Here is a 13,619-nt window from a genome sequence, read left to right as displayed (position 1 = left end):
TATATATATATATATATATATATATATATATATGTGTGTGTGTGTGTGTGTGTATGTATATATAGATAGATATAGATATCTTTAACTTAAAATGTATGGTCATGAAGAAAAAAGGTACATTATAGAAGTTTAGAAGTACCTCAAGCATATCAGGATAGACAAAGAAGGTATTCTATATGGAACAGAGAAGCACTACCAGGCTACAACTTTTACCACACTTTTCGGCCACCAAACCAGGACCAAAATGCTAAATGTGAAGGAGTGTCCATATTCATCAAGGATATTCACAACACCAGCCTAGTTGCCCAACACAATGCGTCTGAATTTCTCCAAGTGCAACTAACACTAGTTAAGACTGCAATCCAAATTGTAGCTTGTTACATATCCCCCACCATGCCCCAATATTCTCACTACACCTTTCTAAAAATACTGGAAAATATGAAGATACAGCCAAACACCCTAATACTGGGTGATTTCAACTACCCTGCCATTAACTGGGAAAACTGCTCGTGTGCCAACACCTTTGCCCAACGGTTCTTGGAATTCATAAATTCCAGCGCCCTGGATCAACTAATCCTTAGTCCCACCAGGGGCTCCAATATCCTAGACCTGGTCATTACCAACATGGGAAATCGATACTGCACACCTATGGTCACCCCCTCGTTGGTCAGGTCTGACCATAAGCTAATCACCTTTCACATCCACATCCCCCTCCCACCCCCCCCCAGTAAGAAATCATCCATAAAAAAACTTCTCCAAAGCCAACTTCATGCTACTCAAGTCAGAAGTGACAAACTTCATGACACCCATGCAGACGGGAACTAAAAGTTTGACTGCTGAATCCTACACTAAGGCACTGTACGAGCACATCCACTCGTGCATGAATTGTGCCATCCCCAATAGTACCAAGACACTCGCCTCCAAAAAAAGGAAGAAAATCTGGTGGTTCCTTGCCATAAACAAACTTTACAACAAAAGGAAGAAACTGTTGCAGAAAAGAGGAAAATCTCAGGATGCAAAAAACTCCTTTGCCAGCCTCAGTAAGAAGCTGAGATCCCTCATAAAATTCTCCAAAGATAGTTGCGCAAATAAAATTGCCAAAAATTCCAAAGACAACCACAAGGCATTCTATAGCTATATCAATCATCTAAATGGCAATGCTCAGATCTGCTCTGAGCTACAACAGAATGGCATTAAATATACTGATCCCAAGGATATTGCCAATATCCTGGCAGATAAATTCAGTGTAAACTTCACCCCCCTTCTCACCCCCTAAAGGGCCATCTCAATACAAAAGATTGCCAAATTCCGGTAATAACGGCCACACAGGTAAAAAACACACCCTTGAAAGCTAAGAATACAGCATCCATGGGACCAGATGACATCCCAGGTTATGTACTACATGAACTACAAAATGAAGTGGCACCTCACCTAAATGTCATGTTTAATCATAGCCTCACCTCAGGTTTCATGTCCATGGAACGTATTATCATGGAACTTATAAACAAAGACATTGGCAACCTTCAAACACTGGACCCCACATAGTTTGGGTTCGTGAAGGGCCGATCTTGTCTCTTGAGCCTGATTGACTTCTTTGAATTAGTCTCCAGAGCCGTGGACAAGGATAAGGTGGTCCACATAGCCTATATGGACCTCGCCAAGGCCTTCGACACCATCCCCCACTCTGGAATCATAGTTAAACTTACTAAGCTGGGCATTAATCCCTACGTCACTCGATGGGTTGCCAACTGGCTTAACTGACAGAACCCACACTGTAAAAGTAGCTGACTCCAAATCCAGTTCCAGACAAGTGACAAGTGGAGTACCTCAGGGTTCAGTCTTGGGACCGCTCTTGTTTGGCATCTACTTCTTTGAAGTACAGGCCAACACTAAGGGAATCTGGCTAACAAAGTTTGCAGATGACTGCAAACTGGGAGCCATTTTTCAATCTCCAAATGATGTGGATATTCTAAAAAAGGGCCTTACAGAAACAGATGCTTGGTGCCAGAGCCATGAGCTCAAGCTCAATTCCAAGAAATGTATAGTTATCCCCTTTGGGAAAAAAACATGTACCCGTGAATTACCGCATAGGCGGCAGTACACTAAATGCTGAAAGTGTGATGAGAGACTTAGGGACACAGGTGGACAGTAGTCTCACCTTCGATAACCACGTTGCCACAACAGTCAGGAAATCCTTCTGTGTGGCACATCTCATCACTAAGGGCTTTTCATCCAGAAAAATGGAGGTCATTGTCCCACTGTACTCATCCCTCATTAGACCCATTATAGAATACAATGCTCCATTTGGTATGTACCTCTCAAGAAATCTGCAACAACTGAAAAGGCCACAGAATTACCTCACTAAAAGAATCACAGGCCTAAAGCAGATGCCATATGCTGACTGTCTAAAAAAACTCCACCTATACTCTGTCGCATATTGTCTACTCAGAGGTGATCCCTGCTTAACATACAAGGCCATGTCAAACCCAGAGCTGTTGGACATGCTACACTTAAAGAAATCCCATTCCCTCAGAGGCACACACTTCAGGGATCTAAGCCTTGTCATCACAATGAACAAAACATACTGGTGGGATATGTTCCTGACCCAGAGACTTCCTAGACTGTAAAATAGATTGCCCATACATGTCAAGCAGAGCGTCTCTTTGGCCCTCTTCAAAAATAACCTTGATGATTGGATGGGAGATAGGAAATTCATCCCGGGGAATCACTTCAGTCACCCTGCTAGATCGGGGTCCAGGGAAGTAAATACTGTGGGAAGAAACAGCCAGGGAATTATTATGACTAGGCTTGTATATGCCCTAGGGTTGATAGCCTAGTACCAACCTATGAACCTATAAGGATGAGAGGACACAATATGTATTAAATGGTGGACATCAAAAAAAAGACGAGGCCTCATTATTTCACAGAAAAAGTTGTATATGAGTGGAACAGCTTTATGGCAAAAGTAAGAGAGTCAACAAACACAATAACTGAATTCAGTGATGCATTGGACAAATGTAAAATTTTTTTGGGGGGACAATAAAAATGAAGATATTGGGCCAAATTCCTGAAGATTTGTTCTCTCAGTGTAAGTGACTTATTCTGGTGTATTACACCAGAGTAAGTCTCATACACTGAAAGTGAGTCTTTTGGAATTGAGACAAGCTAACACTGGAGTGAGTCACATACACAGAGAGGAAGTCTTTAAGAATCTGCCCCATGGGCTAAATAGGCTTTGCATCTTATCCATTGCATGTCTCATGAAATATCAAATGCTTCAAAGAGCAAATGAAAAAAAAGTGAAAACTTTAGATGGAATCTAAAAAAAATGTTTATATTTTTTGCATGCAGGCTAGTCTACCTACACCCCTTCTAATTATATATATATATATATATATATATATATATATATGTATATATATATATATATATATATATATATATATATATATATATATATATATATATATACCAACTCCAAGATCACATAACAACAGGGTAAGGGCAAATTCACAATCCCTGCTGAAATGCAGGCTAGCATAGAAGGCAGCTGGCAGGCTGAAAACAAGTGAAAAAAAGCATTTGCTCTTAAGGACTGCAACCTTTCCAGTATATCAGGAAAGGGTCAGATGATGAGTTCAAATGGTCCTTATAGATATATATCTACAGTAATTTGTAAATTTGCATATGTTAAAGTTACTTGATATTGTTCACAAACGTCACAATGCCTCATAGCAAAATCAGGTAAATGCAGTAACCAAGAAGCCATTCTCTGAAAACTACAACCTAAATTTCTTAATGGTTACTGTATAGTATAGTTTACTTGATTTATAGAAAATGTCGTGCCTTCATGGCGGTTAAATTTATGGGTATTAAATATAAATCAGGATTTGAGATATATGAATATATGATATATATCAGTACTTTAGACATACATGCCAGCCTATACACTGCATAATAAACTGTGTATCAAATCATTGATACAGGAAGTTACAAAAGGATTTAAGGTATATGATATAATGATATGATATAAATCAGTACTTTGGATATACATGCCAGCCTATACACTGCATAATAAAATGTGTATCAAATCACTGATACAGGAAGTTATGAAAGGATTTAAGGTATATGATATAATGATATGATATAAATCAGTACTTTGGATACACATGCCGGCCTATACACTGCATAATAAACTGTGTATCAAATCACTGATACAGGAAGTTACGAAAGGATTTAAGGTATATGATATAATGTTATGATATAAATCAGTACTTTGGATATACATACCAGCCTATACACTGCATAATAAACTGTGTATCAAATCACTGATACAGGAAGTTATGAAAGGATTTAAGGTATATGATATAATGATATGATATAAATCAGTACTTTGGATACACATGCCAGCCTATACACTGCATAATAAACTGTTTATCAAATCACTGATACAGGAAGGTATGAAAGGATTTAAGGTATATGATATAATGGTATGACATAAATCAGTACTTTGGATGCACATGTCAGTCTATACACTGCATAATAAACTGTGTATCAGATCACTGATACTGGAAGTTACGAAAGGATTTAAGGTATATGATATAATGATATGATATAAATCAGTACTTTGGATATACATGCCAGCCTATACACTGCATAATAAACTATGTATCAAATCACTGATACAGGAAGTTATGAAAGGATTTAAGGTATATGATATAATGGTATGACATAAATCAGTACTTTGGATGCACATGTCAGTCTATACACTGCATAATAAACTGTGTATCAAATCACTGATACTGGAAGTAACGAAAGGATTTAAGGTATATGATATAATGATATGATATAAATCAGTACTTTGGATATACATGCCAGCCTATACACTGCATAATAAACTATGTATCAAATCACTGATACAGGAAGTTATGAAAGGATTTAAGGTATATGATATAATGGTATGACATAAATCAGTACTTTGGATGCACATGTCAGTCTATACACTGCGTAATAAACTGTGTATCAAATCATTGATACAGGAAGTTATGAAAGGATTTAAGGTATATGATATAATGATATGATATAAATCAGTACTTTGGATATACATGCCAGCCTATACACTGCATAATAAACTATGTATCAAATCACTGATACAGGAAGTTATGAAAGGATTTAAGGTATATGATATAATGATGTGATATATATCAGTACTTTGGATATACATACCAGCCTATATACTGCATAATAAACTGTGTATCAAATCACTGATACAGGAAGTTATGAAAGGATTTAAGGTATATGATATAATGATATGATATATATCAGTACTTTGGATATACATGCCAGCCTATATACTGCATAATAAACTGTGCATCAAATCATTGATACAGTTGGATACAAAATAAATGTTTTTCTGAGTATTTGTAAGGATGGTAGGTGGGAATCATACATATTTATATTAAGCATTTGTGAGGGAAGCGCACACAGCAAAAAACATTGTTTATATTAGTATAATTATGCAGAGTGTATATACCCAACTAATGGGGGGTATCAGTGCATATTATTTATATTTTTATGGGCTGTGCACAGGTACAGTACAAAACATGAGCTGCCATGTACAGTATATATTAGGGTCAAAATGCATACTCCAGTTTTATATTAACTTTTGCAGTGCATGGCCCAAGAAACAGTATGTATCTGTATTAGTATACAACCGGAGCAGAAAATATTTATTGTGCTAGTGGGTATATAGTCAGACATGCTGTTTTATTAAGTTAAAAGGTACAAACATGGTTTGTAAGTAAATGAAATGATATGCTGTCTAAAAACGTTTCCTTCCGCTAACATTAAAATACATGACTTTTTCTTTTTATTTCCTCACAGGTAGTATTGTCTGGCATGATTGGTATCTTGTCTTGGAAGAGGCCTTTCACATTAGTAGTAAGTTCTCTTTTTCATTTCTTTTGGTTCTAATATCTGTTAATCTAAAGGAAGAGTGGTAATGTGATTATTTTATGGAGGCAAAGCTGATACCAATAACCCCAGAGAAGGTATTTTCAATGTATAAAACATTTATTGACTTGTTATTTGCCTCCTATCTCTGACTATACTTAAAAAGTTCATTTTGTGCTAGTTCTTATCTGATGTTAGTCATTTATTTCTTATTTTTGCATTTATTGACCAGCTGGTTTGGCTGTTCTGCTAAACATACTTAACTATGACCAACACCATGGGCAAAAGAATTGTATAACAATAATCCATCCAAAAATTCCATAACAAAAACAGAGGTTGGAGTCAAGTTTACAGAGTTAACTAAAACAAGGAAATAATAATTCAATGTAGAACAGTAAGGGCACTTGAAATGTGCATTTTTGATAATGAGAGATAGCGAGTTAGATAACAAGAGAAAGGCGTGATTAAGATAGGTGTGTGTGAGGAAACCGTTTAGATAACCTTGAGAAAGATAAAAAAATACAGTAAAGGGCTTTTTGTGTTATATGCTCTTGTCTCTCTCTTGTTTCTCATCTATTTCTACTTAGCCTACTGTTTTCCTAAAAATCTATCTATTTTGCCTTTATTAACTCCACTGTACCTATTATAGCCTTATGAGAGGTGAAGGTGCTAGCATGTGATGAGAGGAGCAGGAGACCCTGATGCAGATAATCAGCATGTATGCATGGAAGCAGCATCATATACAAAATTAAAGGAAAAGAATATCGAGTCAGTGGTTTGGGCAGCATGGATCTGGCCAGATGGTACATTTACATACATTTTGCTTTGAAACTCAGGAGTGCTAAATTGGGGGGGCATCTCCTTTTTTTCATGGTATACTGACTTCGGAGTTGGGAGAAAGTTTCAAAAGGTGCTGGCACCTTTTGGTAGTACTAATTATCCTATGCTAGTATTTTGAATCCTGTCTTAACTGCATGTAAGTGGATTACAAATGCATCTGAAATAAATGTTTTGCCTCCCATTCCTTTACTCACCATCTATAGCTTGTAAACACAAGTGAATACAGGCCCCAGATGAAGGTAGGACATAGACTGATGTGTAAACTGAGTGTTTTACCACCACAGATAACTTCAGTAACTGCATGAATGGCTGCTGTCCCACTGCATTTGTCAATTGTTTGCTTCCTCTTGTCATTACCCAGGAGAAAGGCCCTGAGGTATTTAAACTCCTTCACTAAGGACAAACATTTTACACCCCGCCTGAAGAAAGTGATCCTCTCATTTTCAGGAAAGTGCCATGGTGTAATATGGTCAGGAAACCATTGTTTCAGTTGTTTGGCTGCCCCAGCAGCAAGCCACAACCCTTTCTAATCAGCTGGGTGTCTTGGAGAACAGAGAATGTGCACAGCCGCTCTCTGCTGTGCTGTTTGACAACAGATTATTAGATACATGTGGAGGCTAGGAATTCAAACTGCAGTAAAAAATACTTTTTTTTTTTTTTTGGATCAACCACATTTTTGTTAATCGTGTGTAGTTCACTTATGAGTATACAACTAAGTGTTTTTATATATATATATATATATATATATATATATAGACTGCGGTGGTGGTGCTGTGGTAGCGTTGTCACCTCACAGTTAGACAGGCAAGCCAGCATGTAAAAATCTACTGCCAATCATTAGCGGACCGGAGTTCCGCTGTGGCGACCCCTAACCGGGAAAAGCCGAAAGAAGAAGAAGAAGAAGATCATATATATATATATATATATATATATATATATATATATATATATATATGTGTGTGTGTGTGTGTGTGTGTGTGTGTGTATATGTATATATATATATATATATATATATATATATATATATATATATATATATATATATATATATATGGTTTACTATGAAATCTTGGAAATGCACCCGGTTGAGTGATGGACTGTTGAAATCAGGTTTTCCAGGAGGGTAATCATCAAAGCTTACCATACTGAGCCCTAAATATTGACGTCTGCACAGCCACATACAGGTCAATGGGCACATTGTCAAAATGGTAAATATCGAACCTTCTACATTACCATGGTTCAAGATGGGGGCTGAAAAATGTTTTAATTTTTGGTATTCTGGTACAATGATGTGATGACTCGACCGGGTGCATTTCCAGGTTTGCATAGTAAACCTATATATAAATATATATATATATATATATATATATATATATATATATATATATATATAAGCGCACACATACACACACACACACACACACACATATATATATATATATATATATATATATATATATATGTGTGTGTGTGTGTGTGTGTGTGTGTGTGTGTGTATGATATAACCACTGAGAAATAAAGTGTGGAAATAAATTCAGTAGTTATTTGAACATATACTAATATAATCTAATTCAGAAATGATACTGTCGTACACGGACCATTGCGAACCTTAACCCTATCTGCAAAACTACCTGCTGGGTTATCAGTGACAGTAGGGTACATGGTATGACTGACCATCCCCAAATGCTGGAGCACCTGTGTGTGATATAACTGTCAGCAGCTGCTAGTGGTCTAAGCTGCCAAAATCACTTGATCACACTGCAGTCCTTCAAGGATGGCCCACTGCATTTTACACCTTTTGATCAATGGTAGTTTTTTTTTTCTTTTGATTTTTTCCAGCATTTCAACATTTCTTCTCTACATGATGGGCCCTTTCTTAGCACATGTGTACACTAACCACCTTGCACTCTCTGAATCATGGGAAATATTTTTTTTCGTTCACCTGCTTTGTTGCGCTGCACACAGCTACATCTGTCTCAGTGAGTTAGACTGCTTGAGGAGTTTAACTCACCACCTTCTACCGTAGCTGCATTGCACTCGGTAGCATGTACATTCCCCAATCATCGTGAACTGCTTTTGTAGAGTGTAAGGGCCGGATTCATGAATGGCTATGCTAAGTAAATCTATCGTATACATGGTGCAGCATGTTGTACACATGGTAGCATGCTATTTGGTATTCATTAAATGGCTCTGCACTTAATGTAGAGCCTAAAAACAAGAGTAAATTGCAGAATATGCTAATGAAACATAAATAGCAGAGTTGCATGCTAATTAAATAATCCATCATGCTGGAGGTATTCAGTAACCTATAAAGCAATTGTGTACACATTGTGTAGCCATTTGTTCCAAAATCCAAAACTCATTGGATTACAGCCACAATTACACTTAGAAAAAATAAATGTATGGGTTGTTTTTTGCCATCATTAACCTGTATATGCAAAAGGCTTTAAATGAAGGTGCTGCTGCCAGAATTCTGCTAAGAAGAAAAAGGGTGTTTATGTAAGAAACCCTCCTGTGGACTTCAATCTGATACCCTCCTCCATTTTGTCCACCTGTCCTGCAGATATATCTAGACTAAAAGACCAATTAAGTATGTGTCCTAGCGAATGACTATTACTTGAATTATTATTTTGTCACGCATTCATTCATCATTGTACAGTGCCTGCGTGTATTAAGTGCAGCATTTTGTATTAACTAATCTCAGTAGCCGATACGGAAAGAAGACGCTAACAGCCTTAACCTTTCTTTTTCCCCATTTTCCTCACTCCTCAATCTGCATTTCAGTGCCTTTTTCCTTCCTATATCCTACCCTTCCCTGGGACTTTTTGTTCTACTAAGTTTATCTCCCTTAATCACTGCCACTGTTACTGCCCTGTTCTTCTGATGTTTGCAATTTCCCCTATCCATCTCTATAGCAACTTTCTTCAGTTTAAGCTACTGTACTGCACAGGTAATTCATTTTAAAGTTACTTACCTGTACAGCCTAAACCTAGTGCTTTCTCCTTTTAATCGCTCCTGCCAAGTCTTATTTTTTTCTTTTTCTACATCTACTCCTGCTTTCTGTACCCCTCCAGCTTCCTCCCTAACTAGTTCAACTTTCTCTCTTACTGATTGTCTTCTGTGGGCTAGGTCTGCCCTGAGTGTTAGCCCCACTCTGTAAGTCTTATCCCCTCCCCCCACCTCACTTCCTGTACTAAGCTTTTAATAGGTACCCTATACTTGGTGTCATTTTTAAACTCCCAGTGCTCTTCTTGCTGCTGAGCGTCCCCTCTCTGGCATCTGACTACTGAATGTTGTAAGTGCACACTCTGTACTTATTTTTGTTTTAATCTATTTAAGCTGACAACTGCATTTTTGTAGGTAAAACCTGCATTTCACTATTTTTAATTTGCTGTGAACCTGTCTTCTGGACCCTAAATTGTGCTTTTATCTTTAGTATTTCAATGTAATCAGACTAAACTGAGGTATTCTTGCACGTGGTGTCACTTGTTATTAAACTAGTACGACTACCTTACTGTGTTAGTTAAAGTCTAGTTTCACCTTTTCCATCAACTGTTTCACTGTAGTCTCATGCCATATTTTGTTTATATATTGCTAATTTTAAGTGCTATGATTATACTGAGAAAATCCTGCATCAGGAATTGCGAGTGATAAACGAACTGAGATTATTCTCACTGTGTCTTCTAAAGTGTGCATTTATCATAAACTGCTCTTGTGCTGTTTTTATGGTGCTAACTTACATTTGTTCTTAACTGCTTTTTTGCTACTCTGTTATTAAACTAAAATTTTTTCTTGTATGACACTTGGAAGTAACTTTGTTAAAATACTCCTAAATGTAGTGTCACTCATGCTTATATTTGCCGAGACTCCCGTTACTGTACTTTAGAGTTATTTTTGTCCAGTCGCTAAGTGCACCAGCAGCTGGTTTTCACTAAAAGCTATCTGTTATAAAGTATTTTTCCCCAATTTCCTAGTTTTATGCATGGGTTATCCTGAAAGCTGTGCTAAAGTTGAAACTGTACTGTTTTACTGGTAATTGCTGCCTAGCTAATCCTGACTATAGGTCTTGTTTTAAGGTAGTTCTCTTTGACCTTAACTGAAAAACACCAATGCGTTCTTTAGCTGCTTTACTCCTGGTTTGATTTTTACATTGTGGTTAGTAGTGCTAAAACTATTCTATCCTTCCCTGACTTGCATTTTAATTTTTTTCCTGGCATGTTGTTTATCAACAGTTTCTCTTGCTTTTTCTCTGCTTTAACTAATCTCTCCTCCTCTTGTCTTTAGAGCCCCTAACAGAGGGTTCCCTGTGGTTCTCCTGGCCACTGTAAGAAACCCTCCTGTGGACCTCAATCTTATACCCTCCTCCATTTTGCCACCTGTTCTGCAGATATGTCTACACTAAAAAACAATTAAAGCCCCTAGCAGAGCGTTCCCTGCAGTTCTCCTGGCCACTGTAAGGAACCCTCCTGTGGACCTCAATCTGATACCCTCCTTTATTTTGGCTGCCTGTCCTGCAGATATATCTAGACTAAAAGACCAATTAAGTATGTGTCCTAGCAAGTGACTATTACTTGACTTATTGTTATTTTGTCAAACATTCATTCATCATTGTACAGTGCCTGCATGAATTAAGTGCAGCATTTTGTATTAACTAATCTCAGTAGCCGATATGGAAAGAAGACGCCAGCAGCCCTAACCTTTCTTTTTTCCCCAGTTTCCTCACTCCTCAATCTGCATTTCAGTGCCTTTTTTCTTCCTATATCCTACCCTTCCCTGGGACTTTTTGTTCTCCTAAGTTTATCTCCCTTAATCACTGCCATTGTTACTGCCCTGTTCTTCTGCTGTTTGCAATTCCCCCTGTCCATCTCTATAGCTACTCTCTTCAGTTTAAGCTACTGTACTGCACAGGTAATTCATTTTAAAGTTACTTACCTGTACAGCCTAAACCTAGTGCTTTCCCCTTTTAATCACTCCTGCCAAGTCTTATTTTTTCTTTTTCTACATCTACTCCTGCTTTTCTGTACTCCTCCAGCTTCCTCCCTATGTAGTTCAACTTTCTCTCTTACTGACTGTTTTCTGTGGGCTAGGTCTACCCTGAGTGTTATCCCCATTCTGTTTGCCCTCGCTTCGCTCAGGCTCTCTCTGCTCCCCTACCCTACCCCCGTTCCCACCCCATTACAATTTCCTTTATACCATCCATTCCCTCCCCTTCCTCTCCAAACATCCACTAGCAAAACACTTCATCTCTATTTTGTTTACAACGCTTCCTTTCTCATACTTTCCCCATTATCTACATCACTTCCTCCCAAGTTACCTCCATACTGACACCTCTACTGCTTATCCTACTCACACAATGCTATACCTTATTATGACTACTACACTCCTCTACACTCTTCCCACCCTGACTTCTTACCTTTTCCTCCTTCCTTATCCACTACTCCACTCTCCAACTTCCCATAGTTTTACAAGTTACTCAACACCCTCCTTGTATAATATCTCTCCTACCCTATTTAACCTCCCCAACTCAAGTCCTCACAAACTATTTAGAGTGCAAACACTCCCTCTTACCTACAAATCTAAACCCAAATTGTGCAAACTTCTTCTAAGTATACCTATATGCCCTCTACACACTTATAACATACTTATATCCAGAGATATACACCCCAACCCTGGCCCCTCCTCCTCTCCTCCTAGCCACCCTCACCCCTTATCCTCTACTGCCCCTCTATCTCCAATTATTCCTCATCCTTCCCAGGCTATTATAACTAACTCTACTAGATCCAAACATCTAACAATTTACTCCATGAATATTCAAAGCCTTACCAACAAAATCACAGACTTTCATGCCTGGATTGCCCACATAAACCCTCATATCCTTACCTTGTCTGAAACTTAGCTTAAGCCACATATCACCAACAAAGAAATTCTCCCACCTGGGTATAATATCTATTGCTCAGATAGATTCCCTAAGAAAGGGGGTGGTATTGCCATCCTCCATTCCAACAACCTCAAGCTCTCACCCTTCCCCACACCCATCCACAACTTTCACCCTGCTAAACTCGTCATCCTTAACTACCACCTCAACCCCACAAGAAAATAGCTCTTGCCTCCATCTATATCCCTCCCAGGAATAACTTATCCACACTTGAAAATCTACTAGCCTAGTTTTCCCTTAATATACCCTGTGAAATCCTCATACTAGAGTCAACTTAGAATGGGCCAACTTAAAACTAACTCTCCATAAACCAGTATCAGTCTGCATGGTTTCCATCAACGAATAACTCCCCCCACCTGGCTCCACAAAAATTAATCCTCTAGCTTCATAATAGACTGGATACTCACTAATTCCTTTCAACTCTACCACAACTCCACTACTCTACCAGACCAACTTAGTAATCACCTCCCCACCTCTGTGCTCAAATACCCCACCAAACCTCCCAAACCTCACCTTTATCGAGACTGCTGTAAACGTACTAACTTTAATCTAAGCCAATTTAACTCTACACTATCTTCCACTGACTGGTCATTCCTTAAAGTAATCCCACTTAATGACGCAGTAAACAGATTTAATAGCATCTTCCTGAACATAAATTCCCTTGCTCTTACCAGACAAATTAGAATAAAATCCAATTTTGCTCCCTGGCTTTCTAAAGAAACGAATTCCCTTATGCTCAAAAGAGATAAAGCCTGGAAAACCTGGATCAAAACCAAAGAACTACCCTATCTCCACAGCTACAACCAAACCAATGCAGATAAAAAGTCCTTCTACAACTCTGCCTAACTAAACAGCAAATCCAACCCTCAAACGTTCTGGTCCACTAGTAACA

At 38.0% G+C, this 13,619-nt stretch overlaps 1 protein-coding gene across 1 annotated transcript in view; it reads left to right on the top strand.

Moving 5' to 3' along the window:
- The window catches only part of FAM189B (family with sequence similarity 189 member B), a 991,404-nt gene that overhangs the window by 339,988 nt on the left and 637,797 nt on the right, over positions 1 to 13,619 (top strand). The window contains exon 3 of the mRNA XM_044080204.1: positions 5,884 to 5,940. Within this exon, the coding sequence (XP_043936139.1) occupies positions 5,884 to 5,940 (57 nt within the window). The remainder of the gene's footprint in view (positions 1 to 5,883; positions 5,941 to 13,619) is intronic.

The sequence above is a fragment of the Protopterus annectens genome, chromosome 8.part0 (assembly GCF_019279795.1).
Source record: "Protopterus annectens isolate FY-2018-M chromosome 8.part0, PAN1.0, whole genome shotgun sequence".
Taxonomy (NCBI): domain Eukaryota; kingdom Metazoa; phylum Chordata; order Ceratodontiformes; family Protopteridae; genus Protopterus; species Protopterus annectens.
Note: the sequence above shows the minus strand (reverse complement) of the source record. Positions and strands in the feature narration are given on the sequence as shown.